The sequence below is a fragment of the Apaloderma vittatum genome, unplaced genomic scaffold, assembly GCF_000703405.1.
Source record: "Apaloderma vittatum isolate BGI_N311 unplaced genomic scaffold, ASM70340v1 scaffold36138, whole genome shotgun sequence".
NCBI classification, from domain to species: Eukaryota; Metazoa; Chordata; class Aves; order Trogoniformes; family Trogonidae; genus Apaloderma; species Apaloderma vittatum.
In genome coordinates this window covers 875-24,089 of record NW_009731936.1, presented here as the reverse complement: position 1 = coordinate 24,089, position 23,215 = coordinate 875, and the positions used below count along the sequence as shown (strand labels likewise).

The 23,215-nt window shown below is 38.3% G+C and overlaps 1 protein-coding gene across 1 annotated transcript in view; it reads right to left on the bottom strand.

Moving 5' to 3' along the window:
* Positions 1-22,340, bottom strand: part of ACAP2 (ArfGAP with coiled-coil, ankyrin repeat and PH domains 2) — a gene marked incomplete at its 5' end in the record, with an annotated part of 39,615 nt that extends 17,275 nt beyond the window's left edge. The window contains 6 exons of the mRNA XM_009875360.1: positions 5,850-5,962; positions 12,888-12,962; positions 17,959-18,054; positions 19,149-19,193; positions 21,460-21,643; positions 22,282-22,340. Of these exons, the coding sequence (XP_009873662.1) occupies positions 5,850-5,962; positions 12,888-12,962; positions 17,959-18,054; positions 19,149-19,193; positions 21,460-21,643; positions 22,282-22,340 (572 nt within the window). The remainder of the gene's footprint in view (positions 1-5,849; positions 5,963-12,887; positions 12,963-17,958; positions 18,055-19,148; positions 19,194-21,459; positions 21,644-22,281) is intronic.
* Positions 22,341-23,215: the final 875 nt, after the last annotated feature.

The following is a 23,215-nucleotide window of genomic DNA, read 5'->3' as shown; positions in this document are numbered from 1 at the left end:
CCTGTGTTTATCAGAGCATAATTCCTCAATTATCTCAAATACTCCACTTAAACCACACACGATGTTTTTTCTGCACTGCCCATTAGTTAGAATGGAAACAGTACACAAAATATTTTATTGCAACATATCTTTTTATTCCCCATCAGCTGCTGAATGTCACACTACAGTTTACTACAGTTAGTAACAACAGGGCTCCATTCAACCACCACACACCATTCATGAAAAGAAGCACACAAAGATAGTTAAGAAGAATTAAGACATATATAAAAAAGTTAGATTCAAATCAGAAAAATCTAGTATTTGTTAGAAAAGTTAGTATTTAGTAGACAGATGAGATTCTACCTTTTAACAATCTTTTCAAATGTTGTGCAGATATTTTTAATTTAAAAAGCAACAACAGGATCTTTTAATACTGGATTTCTGTAACATTGTAACAGTCATCTTTTTGGGTTAAAGTAATTGAACAGAATAATGCAAAAAGTTAATTACTTTTTCAATTTATTAACATCCGTAGTTTTGTTCACTGCTATTTAAAAGGTATCACCTTTACCATCGATTTAAAAACACACAGATGCAGCAAATAAGCCTCAAATAGGAGCATAAGGCAGGTATATTTAATAAATATTTAAATAGGTAACTCAACAAAAAACCCCACAGATTAGACAAGGAAAATGTGATTTTTTTTTCAAACACAACACCAAATTAAAAAAGCCATGAAAAGAGGTGCCTAAGTGATAAAGGAAAAAAAAAATGCAGCCTTGCCCCAAGATGACATGCAATGGAGCAAATCCTTAATAATGGCCTTAGGCAGTGTAATTAACTTCATTAATGCAATGTTTCACTTGTTCTACAGCTAAATATTTAGTGAGTTACTACAGTAAAACTGCAATCTGATCAACTGCATAAGTGAGCACACAAATTGCAAAACAAATTTGTGTAATCTTTAAAGCCTAGTCTAGAAGTTTTAAAAGTATTCCAGCCTCTTTTCTTCCTAGCAGAGAAATTAAATCAGCCAACATGTGTGAGGGTTTTGATAGAATTTTTTATAGAAACTTGTACTGAACAAGATCAAAAATTTAGATTGTGGTGTATCTTGACATCTACCTAAAAAACATGACCTAAACGGAAAACAAAGTTAATACATTTTACTGTATACTCGAAAAAATAAAAGTGGTAGACGCCCCTCCAACACGCAAAACACAAGCACCGAAGTTGCTGTGACAGGTAATATCATGCCTACCCTGTTCTAAGAATTAATGCTCCTAAACCTCTGGGCAACATGTGCAATAAGCACTGACCATCATCAAAGCTTCCTCAAATGTGTCATTTTGTCAAAAATAGGAGAGAAACATAGTGAAGGAGAAAATATACTTAGGGAATCATAGAATCATAGAATGGCCTGGGCTGGAAGGGACCTCAGAGATCATTTAATCCAACCTCGCTGTCATGGGCAGGGACGCCTCTCGACTAGATCGGTCTCAAAGTAATTTGCATTGCCTCACTCAGCAGTGCTTAAATATAGCTCTTTGGGTTTAGAAACAATGTTTTCCATCATTTATACCTGCACAATTCAGGAGTATTCATTACATAGGAAACAATACAAGAATTACTGAGAAACATTTCCAATTCCTGAGAACTGAGAGTAATACTAAATGAAATATAAAATTTACATAAAAAATACCGACTCTCAAAAAGGAAACTATTTTCTTCACTAGTTGCTATCAGCACGCAAATAAAACAGAGTGATTAAGAATGCACAACATTTAAAAGTTACGTCTCCATTTCCAAGAGAGTTGACAAGAGAAATCTCACCAACTTCAATCGGAAAAAGTCAGAACACTGATCTTGTATGTTCAGAAGTTTGAGTGCAGAAACTGCTTTAATTCCTTATCAGCTAAAACTAGCTCCATCTTTCTAACTCTTTTAGAGGTGCTAAGCAGCAGGTATACTGGCATCCCAGGCAGAATCCTTCTGTTATTTTCTTAGACTGAGTCACTTAAACATCCATTGCAAGTAATCAAAATTAAATGCAGGGTTAATTAAGAGCTTTTTGCGTGCCAAGAAAACATTGGGAAGGTATAAAAGAAGCTGGTTGGTACCTGATGTGATCTGGCTTTTTCCTGTCATGTGAAAAAATGGGGTAGGATTAAAACATAAGGGAAAGGAGGAGAAGGAATGAAAAATGCAAAATGAGCAAAATAAGCAAAGAATTAGCATGATCTGAAAACACAGCAGAATTAAAAAGGAAAACATTTAATGCATCCAACCTGAAAACTATTCAGAATATAGTAGCATTTGATAAAAGCATTTCTCCCTACACACATTTATTCACACTTAATCTTTCTTTGTGATATGGACTTGGTTTTCATTTTAATCTCTAGGAACCAAAACAGCTTTCTACCTGTTGTTCCACAATAATAAATACACCTGATTGCAGTTCCTGACACCTTAAGAGAAATTGTGTACAATAAGATGTACCACTTAGAGACAGACACACATTCAAACCCAAGTCTCCGTACCTTTTGCTGTAAGACTTGCCAGTATAAAGATACCATTTTGATTCCGCTAAAGTGTATTATCTGAAACGCTCATGTACGTTACACACTAACCATTTAGTCACAGTAAAGAGACTTGCAAAATCTCCAGCTCTTTCAAAACACAGTTGACACTGAAGAGCTCCTGGGGTTTACTTTGTAACCTGCCCAGATACTATTTGTTTCTCAGGCTGGTGTCATGCGCTACACCAGCCACAGGAAACTTGAGGGATAAGCCCAAATAATTAAAGTCTTCACGCAATTAAACCCCAGCTGCCAGCTGTCCCAGGAAGAAATCACAGTATCCTAGCAAGAAATAGCTTGGACTGGAAACAAAATAAGCTTTCATTCGTTGGAACAGAGCTATCACTCTTCTAAAGGGCTGCTTTACGTGTTTTGGTTTTTTTTTTCCTCCTCCAGCAACCAGACATTTCCCAGGATATTCTTCTATGGTGTCCATGGATTCATGGGCCAAGAGATGCACACAGAAACATCACAGTTATCTAATTTATTAGCTAGAATCACACTGATGTGTGTCAAACCCACAGAAAAATCTATCGTACCATTTCCTTTCCTCTTACGTTTCTAATGCTGGCAAGTATAAGCTAATAGTGGTGAACTGCAATGATTTTTTTTTTGTGCCTTTAATTCTATACTTAAAGAAGTACTTAAAGGCCTAGAATCATTAAAAAGGCCAACTGATATCAACAGCAGGAAAAGAGAAGCTACCATTTTAAATACATATTATTACTGACAGTGCAATTAGCAGTTAGTGAGGAAGATCCGTGCTGTCGCCCTTGGTTCAGAACATCAAGAAACTGTAGTATTTCTTCCCAGGCTAATTCCTCCGATTCCATTTTAGCTTGCTGATTTTCCACCCACCTCCCCCAAAGGTGGGCATATAATGAAACAGGAAGCTACCTACACCCAATAAAAACACTTGAAATATCACGTCTGTGCTGGGGCCTCTGACTTCAGCTTTGAATTTCTTCATATAAAATACACAGTTCTCCAAATGCCTCCTCCTGTGGTATTTCCTTGTACATTTTTATGCACAAAACAGTCTTACATAATGACACAGTCTTTTCTTGTACTCTGTCTTGTAACTAGAAAACCACTCTCACCTGTAATACATAGTAAATTTAATTCAGTTTAATCTCCCTGCAGCTGAAGCTGCAAAACTATGTAAGTAAAGCAGCAGAAAGTGGCAAGAACCACTTTGGCACCTACAAATAAAAGCAAGATAAAAAAAATACTTCTCTATTTTTATTAAAACATCAAAAATGGGGCTAGGTTCAGAAACCATTAGTTGTCTTCATGAGGAGGTCTTAAATGTTTATTTTACGTATGGTAGTAGTAGTTTCATAACTATTAGTAATGGTTTATGAATGTGAAGTACAAATTTAAAATTGTTATATAATAGATAGCATATCCAATGCTATTTTCTACCTAATTCTGAAACATCCAACTAGCCTATCAGAGCAAGATAAATTATGAAGAATCTAAGATTTAAAAGGGTTAAAGGTTTAGCTTTAATGAATACTCCTGTGACAAGAAAAAAACACCACTATAAGCAAATGTAAATTACACAGTAGAAGTAGGTAGCTCTGACTCATTACTGAGCTGTTCACCTTGTATCTCTGAAATAACTTGTCGTTTAGATATATTTTTTATTATATATGTTCAAACCTGTAAATTAACCTGAAAGAATATCATTGTGTTATCTTGATTTAATTATGACTTCCCTGTATTTATTTTGTGTCTATTTAAATTTCCAATGTAGAGAAGTTAGTTTTAACTGAATCCTACTTCCTAACCCCCCCGAAGGTAAGATACGCACACAGCAACATGAGGTATGAAGCTACAGGGAAGAATATTTCAACACTCTTGTCCTGCTCCCTCCTGTCGCCTCCCCAGAGAGCGAGGCCTTTGTGCGATTCAAAAGAACCCAGAGAGCAACTCAAGAGTTTTGCCTTCAGTCACTTATCAGAGGGTGATGTCAATCCTGCAAAATACCTTGCAAAAATAACCATTTCAGCCTGCTGAGAATCCACGAAAGGACAATCTCCCTCCCTGTTACTGAATTTTTTCCTCAGCGCGCTTACACCAATGTTTCAGCTCAGACCAGGAATGTGCTTTTGAAGCGTTATCTCCCCGTTTTCTCCCTTCAGCACCCTTGGATGCCTTGCAGATTTGTCTTGGAGGATTCTGAATTCTGCTTGGATGAAATCAACCCAGAAGGTACATTACAATTAGATGGGTAATCCGATCACAGGACCAGACTACAAGTGGTCCCACGCCAAGTCCCTTAAACTAGTTGTAGATGACTTGCTAATGCAGGCTCAGTCTCATTGACACCAGCAGCCCTTGCATCGCTCTTCACATTTAAGTGAAGCAATCCCGATTTGTTACAGACTTGTGAAGTTCCAAGATGCTTAAGGAATCACAGAATAATTCAGGTTGGAAGGGACCACATATCGAAAGGCACATTCTGGCCTTTGAAACAAAGCAAATTGTTTAACAGAAGCACTGCTGCAAAAACTGCAGAGCATAAGACCATAGAGAGAGCTCTGTATCACAACAAATTAACTTGAAAAATCAAGAACTGTATCCAACTGTACTGCAAATGCTCCAGCACACATACTATTTCCTTGAACAGTGTACACTCTTGGAAATGCACAAGAAATCCTGTTCAGGGAGAAAAATATTTAAACAATACAAAAATATACATTGTTATGTATATTTGAATTCCTAACAGTAACAATAACTAACAACATACTTGGAATTCCTAACAGGAACATCAAAACTACTAAGCAGAGTCACTGTACAGGACAGGAACTGCAAAGGGTAACAATTACATGCTTAACTTTAAGAAAAAAATAACCTGAGTACTTAAGTTCTTCACTGTGTTTCTCTGCTTCCAATGGCTATACAACTTCCAGTCTACTTTGTCCTCTAATACTTATTTTCCCAGCATAGACATTTGCAGAACATTGTATAGAATCGTGTGGATCGCTCTGTTTCAACCCCAAAGTAAGGCTACGATGCAGTTACAGAGCCGGACTGGGCACAAAGCACATTTTCCATATATAGGACTTCTCCAGACTAAGATACATCTGTAGAAAAAGACTTGCAAACAACTCAGACAGAAAATAAGGAAAAACTGCTTTGAAGCATCATCTCTACATTAATTAACAGTCATGCAAGTGTTCTGTCAAAACTGCTGAGTAAATAAGTAGCATAGGTTGTAAGACAGCTAGAATTTAGCTCTACAAGCAGTATCTTAATAAGCTAGTAAAAGTTCTGCATAATTACCTGTTCCAAGTCTTGAAGGCATTGCTGGCTCGCTTGAATAGATAACCTTCCATAACAATACCATTGGCTGCATCGACATTGTATTCTAGTTTAGTATCATCACTGGAATAATCCTGGTTCAAAGGAACAAGACAAGAAAAAGACATTGCAGTTTCAAATGAAACTTTACATACAGGCAGCATTAACATCAAAACAATCGAAAATTTAGGAATAATGTTTTGTTTGCAGCTCTTAGTAGTCAGGTGATGGCTTTCAGTCCCTAACAATTTCATTTTTTTTAAAAGCAATTTTATGAGATGAGCATGCTGAAGATTTTTTTACCTGTGCACAAGAATTTCTTGCTCAGGTACTGGTGGCCTCTGTGGCCAAGTATAGGGCAAATGTTACTGTCAGAGCAGCTGCTGCTTCAACTGTCTGCTCAGACAGTCTCACAGGTATTTCAAAGAAAGAGGAAGAATAAGGCAGAGGAAAAGGGACAATGGGAGTTAGGAGTGAAAACTGAAAAGCAATTGCAGTCTGTTACAGACAACTGTATAGAGCCAGTCCTGCTTCAGCATCTTCCTCATCTCTCATCTTGACAAGCGAGCCAGATCAGAACTTAGAAGACAAGGAATCAGATAAAGCTGATGCTATCAGTATCTCTAAACTAAAGCACTCAGAGTGTTGGCAATGATGACAAGAACTCAGCAGTGGTTTTTTTTCTTTATGATCTTTGACAAGAAGATGAAGCTAAAGGTAGGACAACGGAATATACATTTCCGTCAATCTAATAACAAATAATAAAAGCTAATAACTCTTAATAACAGCTTTACAGGTTTTAGAAAAGTTAACTGTTTCACATCTTCAGCAAAGGTAGAATCAGCTAAGCAGTAATACATGTGGTAATTATTTGCTTCTGTATCTCATCTGAAACTGCACCAACTTCCCAGGGAGCTACGGAGCTGGGGTAGTCACTGAGTTGGAGGTCAACAGCTGCCAGGGGTGCATGAAAAAGCACACATGAAATGACATCATTTTTCATAAGCTATGTCTAGGGATCAAAATAATATGCATGCTACTATTTAATCTCACTGTTAGTAAAATATGTCCTTAAAGTACACTAGTAACATACAGCTTCTTCCCCTTAACTAGGGCAGAAGAGACACATCACTGAAAATTTTCAAAACAAACTCAAAAAAGCCCAGGTTAACTACTGAAGATGCAGGATATTTCACAACACCACTCTCTCACACCTTCAACAGGTATTTTTCTAAATTGCAAACATCAGATTTGTGTGAAAAGGGTGTTTGTAAATCTGTGTTCTGAACTTTGCTCCTTAGGAATTTATCTACACATAGCAGTAAAGAGGCTATATCAAGGAAACTAATATTAAAGAAAAAAAGCCAGCTTCAAACCCAGTACCATCAGCCCCATGTAAAAGTCCAGCCTGCACACACATTTTCTGCTACACACGATGTTTACTCCTATACATGTGGACCATTTGGTCTAATTCAAGGTTAACTGAAACAAGACAGTGAAGTAGTGACAAATATTAAAATGGACCCTTTACACTCCCAGGCCAGCACAGCATCAAATTCCATAAAATTACTCACGGTGTTTTCAGCTATCACCCATGTGAATACATTAACTGAATTTGAAATGTTAAATCTAATTATTATTAACTCGCTAACAGAAGATCAGTGCAAAAGTGTTCCAAAAGATACTGGAACTATTATAGCAGTATTATATACTGATCTGAATAAACACAAAAGTTGGAAATAAAAACTTAAAAAAAAATATCACAAACTTGTGCTTTTATTATACAGCATTTAATAACTTTGATTTTCTACCTGTTTTCTAGATGAGAACATGCTGATCATTAAAGACTTCCTGTAGGCATTAACAGCCAAATAACACAGTACAATTTAACTTAGTATTTCACAACTTACAACATATCGAAATATTCTCAGAGTTCTTTCTGCTTTTTAGTTACCCTCTCCATAAAAAAGAAGAAAAAGAAAAAAGGCGAAAACCCCTACAAGTACAGACTCAGACGTGCTCATGTCACATTCCCTCCCTCTCCCAAAAAACTGATAAATTACTCTAACTTACCAGCTCCCAAACATAATGAAACCTGCTAAAGATTTGCATCTTCCTGCCTCAGTGACGCCTGCAACTCCTCTGTCTAGTGAAAGACAACCCACGTTCCCTCAGTCTGTTCTGTCCAAACTTCTCTAAGTAATCACATTTTCCTCCAGGTCTGGAGAACTGCTGCAGAAGATACAACTGTCTTTTCCAATGACTCCAGATTTACACTTTGAAGACATATACAAGCATGACAGGAAAACTCCTTTGGGTCATTTATCACGCTACATTCTCAGTCCAAATTGTCCAAAACACTGAGCCTTCCTCGTGAAGTGCACTTAGTGTCATTTTTAATGGCTTCCCTGATTGATTTCCATCTTTAACAAGCAGATAAAGACACAGGAGGACAGAGACAAATGTTTAATATTTTCCTAACCATACACAGCAGTCTATCAACTCAGGGTGTGAGGGAGCAGAACTTCCATATGCTTTATCCATGAAACCTCACTGATAAAATTGTGGTCAGGAAAAAGATGGACAAACGAAAAAAAACCCCACACACTTCATTTCAATTAGAAATATAAAATCAGAAAAAGGAACAAGACAAGCTGTGTTTGGTCTTATACTCTCTACTATTTTATGATTAAAAAATAGGAGAAAAGCAGTCATATTATGGTTTATTTTTGTCTTGGCACATGGAAAAGTTCAGTGAATCACAAAAAATAATCAGTGGGTGGAGAGAAATACATCCGTATCTTTCCAGTGCTCTGCATAAGAGAATCACATGTTAAATAACTGGGTCACTTTCTGTGATTCAGAATTTTGTATTCCTTCAGAAAAACTGCAGCTGATAAGGGCCAGATTTTAAACATAATTTATTTACTAATTAGGAGTCAGTTAGAACTAAAGTACATTTCACCTAATCAAAACTAAGAAAATTAAGCCAGTGTTATGAAAGTTACACTGACGTGCTGTACCACGCATTTCAGTCAGATATGAAGGAAAGAACATCTACAGCTTCTAGCCTGACACTCTTTTGTCAAGGTCGACCAGATACCGCAAGAGCAACCTGCAGAAGTGGGTTACGTTGTGAAGCGTGCAGCGTGCTTTCATTCTTTTCCTTTAAATGTCCGTGAGGGATAGCAAACCAGCTGGCAACAGAAACACCAACTTTCATTTCCACAATTAACACTAATCTGGTGGGTCACAGAGGTTTTACTACACTTGACAATGTTTCAGTGGATGCATTTTCATACGAACATCACTTGATCACACATACGGGATTAATTTCGTAGCTTGCGTGTTTCCTTTATTTTGACATACAATTTTCTTGTCACAGAAACAAAGCCTCATACTTTTCAGCAGCAGAGTTTTCAATTTACTTTCAATATGAAGCTTGTTAGCAGGTCGTGAAAGCTATTCAAGCTGTTTTAGCAGTAAATCTTAGGGAACGTGAGTATCTGCATTTTAATGTCAAATATGTACTGAGTATGGTTTTCACTTCAGAGAAGCAGAAATTTTTAAAGTTTTTTAAAAGGCAGTAAATGGGGGAGCGTAAGTACCAAAGAAAACACTAATCTGAGAAATTACTTGGGCATATATTGAACAGAAGATGCTAATTGTGCAACCCTCATTTAGAAAGTTGCTTCCATTCCCTTCCCAGTGGCAAAAGATGTTTGTCATGCTTAAATTGAAAGTCCCTTTTTTCTAAAGGGCTGAGAACAACAACAGACCCAAGTAAGAAGATTTCCAGTCCAAGACAAAGTGAAGAAGACAAAATAGTTATTGAGCATAGCAGTCACTTGAAATACTGGCATATCTTTGCTTTTTGAGATAGGAATTAGCTTGCATTCCTTCTCAACAGCAGCCCTGGTTTCTGCCTGTGTTATGACCGTGGTAGCATCTGGTTTCCTATCACCTTGTTTATTCAAGATGTTAAAAATCTGCGAATCATTCTCACTCCAGCTGTTTCCCGAGCAGTTCTTTGAATGCAGAAGTGGTGGGGTTTTTAAATCAAAAAAGGATTTGAATATCACAAAAACTATGCCAAGTTCAATGTAAACATTTCTCCTGTGTATTTCCCTCCTTTTAGAACAAAATACAAGCTCTGTAACAAAATACAAGCTCTGTCACAAATCCAAAGTCATAATGCTGTTTACAGGTCCAATGACTTCTAAATTATTTTTTAATTTAACATGTTACTACAGCAATGGGCTGCAAACTGTTCAGAAAACAACAGTTGTAAGTCTTAAGTGATACTGACACTGTGACACCACTTTTTTGATATGAATCTTTTCCTATAAAATATATTGCAAAAAGATCCTGGAACGATCATGACATTTCTAGATTAATTCATAGTATGTGTTGCTCCAGATTAATACAGAAAAAAATAATTTCTTACGTGAAAAACAAAAATACAATTGTTTCCTGCATATTTGCTGAGTAAATACAACACAAAAAGTAAAGTAAACAAAATTACAGGCATCAGTTCTCTTAAAACAGAAATCAAACTATAGTGGTGACCAAGGCCTTCCATTAGTTTTGTATATCCTCTCAGACAACAGCCTAATTAAAAAGGACAATGATTATAAAGAAACATGAAATGAGTTATTTAATCAGTGCAATTATTCCGCATGCACCTACACATATACGCAAACACGGGCAGGGGTTAGGCGTGTGCACATGTACACTTACCTAAATATTTCAGAAAAGGAACTATTCTTTTTCCACACAATGAAGAAAAGGCATCATTCTGAAGCATTAGACTGAAACTGCAGTATATTAAATGCATTTATACCTCATGGAACATTCAACACAAGAACCAGAACTTTCAGTAGTTACAAAACACGGAAGGATTTGGCACTGGAAGATTTGGCAACACATGCCCAAGGGGCAGGCCAGCGGACATGACAAGCCACAAGAAGAGAACAAGGTCGCCATCCTGGTCACGTTGACCAGATGACAAATAATGATATAAGAACAAGATCCAAGGTCTAAGGCAGTTTAGGATTCTGAAAACCTGATGGGCTGAAAGCAAACTGGGGGAAGGTTGGGAAAAGCAAGTAGGAAGAGACAAAAATTAAACACACATCATGTGTTGCCTGATCTAGTTGAGAGGCGTCCCTGCCCATGACAGGGAGGTTGGATTAAATGATCTCTAAGGACTCTTTCAGCCCAGGCCATTCACTGATTCTATGATCATGATTTAAGAAGGAAATCAAGAAAATGATCAGACGAGCTCTAAGAAGTCTCCAGCAAAGCACGTCCTCCACAGGCTGCCATCATCAGAAAAATGGACCAATGACTTCACTGCTAAGTACAGGAGACAACATATACAACTGAAAAACCCAGAACTTCAGAGGACAAGATACAGTATAATCTGACCACCCTTATTGTATTTTAGAGACAATGTAAAATTGTTGTTCAATTAAATTAAGGAACACTAAATAAAATTACCTCATTATGACTGCGATTTGTACTAGAAACCAAGAATATTTATATTACACATAAATATAGCTTATCAAGTTTCACAAAGCTTAAAAGTTCCAATAACCATTGATACTATTAGAAACAGTTTACCTGTAAAGCAGCCTTAGGCAGCATATGAAGAAAAAACAGAGACTGTAAACATTGTTAGCAACAGCAATGACCATAATTTGGGGTAAAAAGTTATTTTGATGTCTAGTTAAAAGACAATTGTCCATAACTTACATTGCTCACCAAGCATCACAACTCTGTAACAATAAAACCCTCAACTACTTCAGACATCTGAAAGTAGGTCTTTTGAGACCAAACAAATTAAGAATTTAAGCAACGTTAACTCCCCAGTTCCATCTCTTTCTTATTTCCCCTCTTTCTTCCCCTTCTCCGTCTGTACTTATCTCCTGTCTGCATCCAAACCCAGCGCATCAGCTCTGCCCTACAACCCGTCATTCTGTCTGCTCAGAGTTAGAGCAGTCCTACTGCTTCTCACCAACTCCTGCAGGAATGACAGGATGAGGCAACAAAAACTTTTTCATCAACAAAAATGTTACCTTTTCCCATTAGTATTAATATTGACTCCTATATTAAGGTTACCTAATTTATAGTCTTAGCATGCTTTCATGCCTGAATTTATTTACTCATCAGATTTCATCTACACTAGCTTTTTTTTTAAGCCATCTGAACAGATACAGAAAGTATTTGAATGAGAGTAAGAAGAGTTGCATTACCTTTAAACTGGTATCTAAGCCCTTTCAAAAGTACCTGCAGTATTAGCTCACTACTGGAGAGTTCGGTGAAAATATTTTTAACTTCTAGCGTTACACCTGCAAAACCAATGCTGATCTAGAGCTTCTGAAACATCCAAACAACAGAAGTCATTCCCTCCACAACATGAATTATCTTCATTTTTCTTGAAAAGCACAAATAAGAACTGTTATACATATATCTCTTATACAACTCTTCCCAAAACAGCAATTTAATGTTAGCACTTTCCTACTTCTGTAGCATTGAACATCATACATTAGATACCCTTTACAAAAGTTTACTTTTTGCTCTTTATATGCAACAGCAGCTCAAAGTGCTCCACTTATATTTGGCACAGTCCAGAACGTGACACATACGATTGTGGGACTACACAGCATATGCACCTCTTCTACAGACACAAAGGAGGGAAAGATAGCAACTTTTACAACTATATTGAAGCCAAACTGCAATAGGAATTAAGAACTGTAATGTAACATTATACTTCCAGCATTCAAATAAATTCTACTGTTCTCCTTATGTTTCAGTCAAAACTAAACTTAATACTTGCTTCTGTAACACAAAATCAATATCTGCAACCCAACCCTACACGCAGTGATGTGTATGTCTACTTCTCTGCATTAAAGATGCCATCTCTCAGAGTTCTGATGCAGAGATGCACGGCTGGGGAGAGATGCTAGAGAGAAAAAAAACGTTTGTGCAGTCTGCCTTTTACATTCTCTCAAGTACCTTTTGTTGAATAGTGGAGTGCTTTTGCTCCATATCTCTCTTCTCCTTTGCAGCATCTACAGCCAACTGATCCAGCTGTAAAGAGAAACAGAAAATTGGATCTTTAGATATCAAGAAAAAATTGGCTCAGGAGGTTTCATAATGCTGACAAGAAAGAACACATTATGTCTAGACATTGCATGACTTTGTTTTATTTGCATAGTATAATTACTTCTCTGGCCACCAAGTGTTTACCTTGAATAACCACTGAAGCCTCATTTAAAGCACTGCACTACCATCCTGCGTTAATCTCGACACAAGGTGTAGATTTCTTGTAAGGCTTAGAAGAAATGTTTCCAAGAAGAGCATGGTGCCAAGCACATGCGCCTCGGTACCGCATTGGTGCTCAGTCTCTGAAGAGAATGACTCAGGCTTCAGCGGCTCGCGCTGGCTGCCCGGCCTGTGCAGCAGCACTGGCATTAGCAGCACAAACTAGGAGTGAACGTCAGGGATTTTTCTCTCCACAAAGCAGGGGAACAGCCTCTCGACTAGGCTTTTGTATCAATAGTTTTGATCAGGTCACTAGCCAGGCTCCTTGAAATCTTAGGCAGAACCATTCAAACTGCTTCCAGTTTCAGAAATAATGACGATACGATTTTGCAAAGAGAGACTGTCACTCCGCATCCTTGCAGAGTCCAGGATAATAAAAAAGACAACACCAAAAAACTGATGCCAGCATGTCTATAGAACTACAGTATAAACTTTTTCCTTTTAAAACTAGAAGGAAAAAAAAAGGCAAGAAGCTTAAGATATCCTGTAACAGAGTAAGTGTTTTGGTTGGGCAGTGGGGTGGTTTATGAGTTTTTGTTGTTGTTGTTTGTTTTGTGTTTGCATTTTTTTTTTTGCTACAGACTTCGACATTTAAGAAATACGGTGAAGCAGAGGAGCAGATGTTGCTGATCAACCGTTTAGTTGGGTGTTTCGGTGGCACGCTATGGAATCTGAGGAACTCCTCCTTTACCCCGGCTGCCAGAGTGCCACCAGCCCCCAGGCACAGCGCCTCACCCAACAACCAGGAAGAGCTCTGGGGACCTCGCTCTCCCCCAGGCCCAGCAGGAGTCCAGGGACAGGGTGCAAGTCCCATGTGGCAGCTGAAGTCAGCCACGTGGCAAGGGACACAGCGCGAATAACAGAACCTCTAATTCACACACAAACGGGGTCGCCTCCACCCACTCACCACCCAAGTGAGCACCCCTGCCAGCTCCAGCCATTTTCCCCAGTGTTGCATTTCCCACTTGAAATTATATAAATGAGAGAAAAAAAGGGACAATAAGTGGCTTTTAGATCCTTGTGCTAGACATTCTCCAACAATTAAGGAGCCATCAGACAAATGGGACATCTGGATCCAATCCCGTACTCTGTTACTTAACTCTTCTCTCCCCGGCTGCTTCTCTGCCTCAAACCACTCTGTCAGCGCTCACACCTTACAGGCGTTTGTGACCACGAACACGTTAAAGACCGAGGAGTCCAGATGTCACATTTATGTAACTCTGACTTAAAAATGACAGATGAGCCTCTAAAACAGAGGCTGGGCTGCTGTTGTGCTCAAAGACTGCTTTGCATCAAGAACCCTTGCATCAAGGGAGACACAGCTTTCTGTGACAGGTAACTGGTCCACGGGCTGTTCAAGCTGTTAAAGGAATCAAGCTTCTTACTAAAATATCAGATATAGGAATTTGCACATAACCCCCCAAAAATTCTTCCTCCCACCCTGCTAGATGAAACAGAACCTTCAGGTTAGGACAATTACCTCTAATTTATCTTAAATACAAGTGTTGGTGGATACATCTACAACAGTGCAAGTGCCAAAACAAAGTTTTGAACAGAAGCTCATTTCACCATTTATTTTTTCACTACCAAGACAGAATTGCATCTGCAGACCAGAGTTTCTTCTCATCCAGGTGAGCAGCACATCAGTGTCTTAAAGACCAACAGCATATGACTATCAAGAGCTGTGGCTGATCTATCAAAATCCCAATCACTGTACATCTACTGGGTAGTCTTCAAAAAACCAGTTTTTTCAAAATACTGCATTTACTTGTGTTTCAAAAAACATACAGGGCTGTAAATGCTATTCTGTAGAGAACTAGGTTCCACTAAAATGTTTAGCTTTTTGAACAGACATCTCAGAGTGAAAATTCGAGTAGGTTTTCATTTTGAACTAATACAATATTTCACATGAAAGTGCTAAAGAGCAGAATTTCCATGCAAAAGCTTGTGTTAGACTCATGTGCTACTAAAGATTCTCCTACAATGATCTGATTCACAAGTAATTCTACCCTGAGCTAAAATGCCCAGAAAGCAAAATTGCTCTGTCATATAAACCAGTTATTTTGAAAATGAAAGCCAAAATAATTAAAAATTATAACTCTTCGAGATCATTTCAATTTTAATACTTCAGGTGCTGTTAAACCTCGTAATTAAGACCATGCACAAAACTTATCTGGGAAAAAAACCTCACTTACCGACAGAAAGAATCTGACAGTGTTTTCAGAAAAATCTAGTAAATCCCTGTTTTGTTATGACACAACACACTTTCTCTCTGACCTGTTAAAGGCAGAAGCTTCAACCAATACAAACTGCAAATCCATTAACTGTTAAACTTTCATAAGCTATTTACAAGTCTGCTTCTGCCATGAACAATATCCATTACTCAAATGCTAAGGTCTGCCACAAAAGAATAATTGAGCAAGTTTTACAACAATGTCAGGGTCTTGTCTTTATCTGTGCTCCATTTGCAATAGATCTTAAACATTCTCAGCTTCAGGTTTTCTAACTTTAACTCCTTCAGTTGCTATGATACCAGGTCCAAAATGAATGTTACCCAATACTCCTTACCAGATTAAGCAAAATGATGACCAGCCATTCAAAAAATAACCTCAAGTTCCTTGCTCAAATAATCTCTGTGAAATGGAAACATGAAAGCTTAGCTGGTAAGACAAACCATTACCAACTCCACAGTTTCTGCCTGCTCTTCCTACACATTCTATACTCTATACTATCAAGACACACATTCACACATCGAAACACTCCAACATTACAACCCAAAATGGAAGGATGTTAAAGAATAAAAGGCACAGCTAGGGACACAGTCACAGGAACCTGAACCTTTCAAGGGCGTTACGACATCGAACACGGAGGCTGTAGCTGTTCGGTCGCTTCCCCTGCCAACGGCAGCGCCAGCTCTGGCAGTCGCTCTCTCCTTTCAGCTCCATCACTCGCTCCCCACGCGCCCGCACGCACACGAGCACACACCTCCCCGACGTGTGTTTGTACAAGCAATTAAGACCCACAGTGACCTGATTGGGGACTAGTCTAGCAGAAGAACAACTATTTAGACATTTGATTGTTGGAGTTATTCTCTACAGTTCCCAACCCGCTTCGCTGCACAGACACACAGGCAGGTTGAGGGGAACAGATGACGACAGCGCTGTGACAAGAATAACCGGCTCAGAACAATGTCATTTCTTAGACACAGAGTGACACATCTACTTGAGATGAATGCAAATAAGTGTTTGTTGTCCTTTATTTGCTTTTGTATCTGGATAGACACTTCGAATCTTGCTTTGTGGATCAGGCTGGGAAGGGGCAGTAGAGGGTACTGCATCAGTGCAGTTGGTGCAAGTCCTTGGAGAGGCAAAAATAAAAAAAAAGTTATCCAAGTATTTCCAGAGCCATGCAATTTGCACTGAAAAAAAAAGGCAAGACACTGCTGAGTTGTCTTCTTGCACCACAAACAGGTCTCCAGTTGAATATTGTATGTTCTTAGTCTATTCTGCACAATCCTTTTTAATGTCTCCTGTGTACAGTTGGCTGTGGTGCATCTAACCCTTCATGAGTCCCCACTGAAAACCCAGAAGTCACAACTGTGTGCTCTTAAAACAACAAAACTGGGTAAGAAGGATTCAGCACATGAACTCTGTTCTGCATTACTTATTAAAATCAGACTTTTGTTGTTAACAACTTAAGACCATAAAACAATGTTATTTTTGGCACACTGCACAATTTATACAGTAAACAATGTATACAAGTAGCAGATAAAAAAAATCTACTTTTTTATTGTTAAATATATTTATAACATGGGTGACATACAAAAACTTTTAAAATAAAATAATCCAGTGTCCTGAATACCATAGAGTACCTCAAACAGCACTGCAGGGCTATGTTTAAATATGTAAGTCCTAAATGTAGTATTAACTTTAGTAAACAGACAACTTTCGCTTTCTATTTTCACCAAAACCACTCAGAGTGTATTTTTATGCTTTGCCTTTATCACACTACAGTTCCCTTCTTGTTGATTAAATCCATGATGTACCTGACATACACAAATATCAAGTTTTCATGGAATCACAGAATGGTTTGGGTTGTCAGTGACCTTAAAGATGACCTGTTCCAAGCCCTGCCACGGGCAGGGACACCTCCCACTACACCCGACTGATCAGAGCTCTGTCCAGCCTGGCCTGGGACACTTCCAGGGCGGCGGCTTCCAGCTTCTCTGGGCAACCTGTTCCAGCGTCTCACCACCCTCACAGTGAAAAATTTCTTCCTAATATCAAGTCTAAATCTACCCTTGGTCAGTTTGAAAACATGACCCCTTGTCACATCACTGCGCTCCCTGATAAAGCATCTTTCCCCATCTGCTCTGTAGCCCCCTCTAAGTACTGGAAAGCTGCTCTAAGGTCTCCCCAGAACCTTCTCTACTCCAGGCTGAAGAGCCCCAACTCTCTCAGCCTGTGCTCACAGGGGAGGTGCTCCAGCCTCCTGATCATCTTTGTGGCCTCCTCTGGACTTGCTCCAACAGGGCCATGTCCTTCCTATGCTGGGGGGCTATTGCTGAACGCAGCTCTCCAGGTTGGGTCTGAGCAGAGCAGAGGAGGAGAATCGCCTCCCTCACCCCGCTGGCCACGCTTCTGATGCGGCCCAGGCCCAGGATGCGACCGGCTTTCCAGGCTGCGAGAGCACACTGCTGCCTCACGTTCAGTTTTTCATCCATTCCAGCATAGAGTTAGGAATTTTTGAAGTAACTTATTACCTGTGCACCCAGATCTTTCATGTAGGGCTCAAGTTCACTAAACAGATCATAGCCTTGATGGAAAAAAGCCAGATGAGCATACATAAACGATAACATCTAGAAAAAAAAAAGGCATGTTTTTGAAAGTATACACATTTATATATCTCTCACATACACACGTCTCCTAAAGAATCCACATAAACTTGTATTACTTAATTAAACTTTAAATTTCTGCTCTCTTGTCCTACCATTTTTACATCAATGTCTCATAGAGCTTCCAGTGTTGTAAATGAACATGCAAGGTAAAGGCAGCAAAGAACTAAACCAAAAGTCTTAGAAATTAGTTAGCAGGATTAACCCCATTAACAAAACAAAACAAATCTACTTAAGAGCAGAAAATTACTTCTAATTCATGTCACCTGAAACTTTTGTTATCTCCTGTCTAACTAGGACGTATAAATTAGAGAGGGGCTACAGAAAATATTTACCATAACTAACCTTTATGAACATAGCTGAGAAGACTGTCTAGTCCTAAAAGGGAAAACAAGTTGGGAAGATGCAGAGCAGAATGGAAAGCAGCTATAAAGCTGTGATCCAACTAAAGTTTTTGCTATTTAGAGAAAGTAAGGAAATAACGGGAGAGCAACTTCAGACCTTTGAAAGAAAAGCACCATTTCATTTGGCAGACTCTACCTCAGTAAACTTTTAGAGATATTGTAAAGCAGGAAAGGGAATACAAGGAGAAAACTAGCACGCAGATATAGCTGCAGATTTAGCAAGTATAGCTGCAGATTTAGCAGATACCATACTAAAGTATTTGCTATTCCGATATGGTATTTACATTAAAAAAAATTGCAGACAAGCTAAATCCATCTTAGAACGAAAGTACTTATTATTTTTAAATGAGTATCACAGACCTAAACAGCAAAATTCATGTCAAAGTTCAGTTCTAACCATGAGGTACAAACCAGTCAACAGCAGTGAAAAACTTTAAAATGTCCAAAACCCAAACCAAAAGGATTGCCAAAACCAATTAAGCATCTATGCCCAGTTAGAGCAAAGGCCGAACGGACCATTACCAAAGTGCTAAATGTACTGATTATGTTTTAATGGGTAAGAGGATTAAATTTTTCATATACTGCTTTGCAACCACATTTTTCATTTCAGATGCTTTTAAATGTTTTCTATATAGAAAATACAGTATAACTTACTGATTTTAAGATCTCTGCTCTCCGTTTAGACTGAAGCACATTGATCTGGAAAGAAAAAAAAGGAATTTATTTTATTCTACTTGCAAATTTTCCCCAGAAGTAAACTTCAAATTACTTCAAAATAATCATAACAGAGCTTAACAACTAAAAGTACGTAACTCGGCACCAGAGTTCACAAAGCACTTTTAAAAGAAGATGCGTGCTAGTTTTGTTGTGATATTAAAGTGATGCAATCAGAACAAGTTTGTGATGCTGGAATTGGACAGTGATAGTCACAACCTTCTTACATAAAAAGACATCACGTGCTAGCTGTAAGTACTATAATACACATCTCAAGCCAGGAGAATTGGTGCACGTTTTCAAGAAACTGAACACAACACGTTTCCCGCACCCTTTCTGACAGCACGAACTACCCCAGCGCACCAACACCTCACACGGCGCTCGGCGCCGCTGCTGCCTCCCACCAGGGGAGAGGAAAGGACGGGCCACGCTGCGGTTTTCTCCCTCAGGCTGGCATTGTCTACCGGCTCCCCAAACTGGGATATAGCCCCAGTGTCTGAAACACGTAAGACCTGAATGCCTTTAACAAGTAACTTTTCATATATCCTGCCCTTTCATGCCAGCTGAAGTCACTGACCAATGGTGTTGCCCTAGAACTTGAAGAATTTTGCATTATATAGAAAAAAAATAACTGATGGTTCACATTCACTTAGTTCCTTCATCATCTTTGTCCTCTAATCTTTAGGGCTGTCATCCAGAACTAGAGATTTTACTTTAAAGCCCCATTTAGCAGAAACATGCATGATTTTGAAATGTAATACCTCTCTGTCAGTTTAAAATTCCAGCAAAATAAACAAGCTTACTGAAGCTATAATCAAAACCAGACTGTACTTCTATACTTAAATAGTCAGTATTTTGGAAAACCTTCTGCAGCAAAAATAATTAAAATTTGTTTCTATAGAACAAACTGCCAACCTGCCAGGCAAAAAAAAAAAAAGAAAAGAAAAGAAAAGAAAGGTTTTGAAATACAGTTTAAAGTCAATATAGCTGCAAAGAGATCATAGTTGTGGAGCCATTTTTCCAGGAGAAAAGAGTCCCCCAAGTAGAAGTAATTCCTAAAGCTGAATTCATCTTTACCTGCATTAATTAAGAGATGTTGAAACTTTTCCCTATTACTTCAGATGCATCTTTAGCACAGGAACTGCTCGTACTTTGAACACACAAACTCCAGGAGGTGAAGGCTCAATGCACACACGAGAACGACCGCCAGCCTCCCCCTCGCTGCCGTTCGATGTTAGTGTAAATGATCAAACCGCACACAATTCCCACGACTTTTAAACACCAAAATCAACTTCATCCCTGGTGTTCAAAAGGTGGGGTTCAGTGCTGACCGCTGACCACCACATCTGCGCGCGTGCCTGGGCTGATCAGATCAATTCCACTTCACTTTCCAGGCAACCCCTGCAGCTTCCAGAAGAGTTAACTGAACTTGAAATAACTGATCGGACTGCCACAAATCAAGATGGTACCAGTCAATATAAAAACAACGTAATTTTAAAGGCTTGTTCTGTGTTTGATCATAGGAGAATCCCAGACCCGTTTAGGAGCCCCCAACCCCTCGTGCCCTCTGGAGTTATAATTCTGTTTTCTAAACTAGTAGTTACGGGCAACATGAAACAGAGGAATTGTAAGAATCAACAGAAAATTTATTATTATTTCATAGGATTCCAAGCAGCAGGACAAAGAACACCTCTCCCCACTCCACAGGAGATGTGAACTAGAAAGCAAGGGAGCAGTTATGTTCCTGACTGCCCCCGTGGCACAATGCCAAACTCCAAGGTTTCTAGACAAGTAGGATTTGTTAAAAGAAATCCAAAGGGAAAAGCTGAAATCGCAGTAGTAGCCAACATCCCGTATCAGAATTATTCAGGTAACTTGCATTTCCAAGGCTAGGTCACAGTTTTTACTTCAAATATACAAGCAACTACAGCACAGCCAACTCATAAAATACATTTAGTTAAGACCAAGTAAATTCTCTTTTTCCGAAACTAATGCTCAAGTTGAAAATTAAACTGTATCATTACAGCAACAGCAATGAATACTGAAACACGAAGCAATAAGAATTCATATTAATTCAAATAATTTTGTTCAGATTTCATTAAAAAACAAGTTACTTGCAAAGTTATTCCTTCTTCACTGAAGCTCCACAGCTTCTGAGAGGCTTACAGTAAGAACTTCCAAAGCACAGATCTCTAACGGCATGATATGTAGGAGATGGTTTTGAAAAAACAGCTTTTATTGCTACACTTACCTGAAGAACATAATCCAGAGCTATGTGTCGAAAACATTTCCGTGTTGCAGTCAAAATATTCGTTGCTTCCTCTACTTCGTGTTGCTTATTTCTTTGAACCTGGGCATTTTTTACTAGAGCATTCTCTTTCTCTTCACTAACTTTTTCAAACTGTTTCTTTGCATCTTTAAATTTTCTAATATCTCTAAAAACAAAAAAAAAGAAAGACAGTAACAAATTAATTTCAAAACTTAAAAAAAATGTTTAAAGATACACTAGACAGATCACGCTTATGATTGTTAGAGGTAGTTTCTTTGTTTTCATATTCTTCAATAAATGGTTGGATCAAATGAAAACCATACAAAGTATGACAGATACTTCTCATGTCTTCTTCTGGGGAAAAGACAAAACTCAAATTTAAATAAACACAGCTCTTGTCCAGGGGTGAAAGCTTTTTTCCCTAAGTTTAGACAATGACAACATGTAATTATGATGCGTAGCGCTAACAAAGTCAAGGTCGCGGGTTTGATTCCTGTTCGGTCCCCATGTGTTGCCTGATCTAGTCGAGAGCTGGCGTCCCTGGCGGCAGGGAGGCTGGATTCAGATGATCTCTAAGGTCCCTTCCAGCTTAGGCCATTCTATGATCTATGATTTCTGCACCTGGATTTAAAGTCTCAGTGATTTGGGGAGATTTTTGACAAGCTTTAACTTTTAAAACTTTACCTTTGCTCAATTTATGGCTGGCGATTTTCAGGAAAGATGTTTCACCAACCCTCTCAAATCAGATGTTTTCAAATGCCATTTTACCCACAATTTTCCCATTACAATGGCAACTCAACTTACTCTTTAACGAAGGTCTGAAGCTGTGCTTTAATTGATCTTTGGGTTTGATCAAACAGAATCTGAAAGAAAAGTGTTATTGTGTAGGTCAATAACTTTTCATTTTAGACATACACATTGTTTTTATGCAGAATCTGATCAGAATTACTATTAAACCCATATGCCTCTAATATAAAAATATAAAGCCCTTCAAAATAGTTTTGAAATAAATAAAAACTAAATAAGGAATACAATAAGGAAAACAATACAAGGCCAACAACTTTTCATGGTCTTTTCTTGAAGACTGTGGTTACAAAGAGAGACAAGAGCTCCTGGTATCTTACTCTCTCATCTGGACAATGGAAGACATGGCCACTTTCATGTTTATTATGATTATTAAACAGTTAAGAATATTACTGTACAAATGGCCTTGAAGAAACAACTTTGAATGTTAAGTAACAACTTTTTTTTGATTCTTACAGGCTTTCACAATTTATCCAACAACTAAAAGACAAATGAAACCATAGAAAGAACATGCCCTTTACTTCTGGCAAAAACACAGACTGAAATTCAAGCTGAAAATGTAACATACATGAGTAATTAGTACCATTTCCTTCACACAATATATTTGTAAAAAAAAAAATCCACTGTTGAACTGCTAAGAAGAACAGCTCTTTCTTTTTCTAAGATTAAATCTTCTAAGCCATGCTTCTCAAATTTCCCATGATTTGGGGAGGCAGGGGTAAGAATACAACCTACTCATTCAAACTGTAAAGCTTGAGAAATTTGTTTCAATTTTCAAGGCCAAAGCACACCTGAACGTTAGACAACTCGTGTTTTCTCTTGTAAGTCAAGAAATTCTAACTGAAGAATGAAAACATGTTCCTTCAGCTTCATATCTGCCCTCTGAGTTTTAGGACACAATGGAAGAGGTCAAAGGCTATGGAACAAATATTTG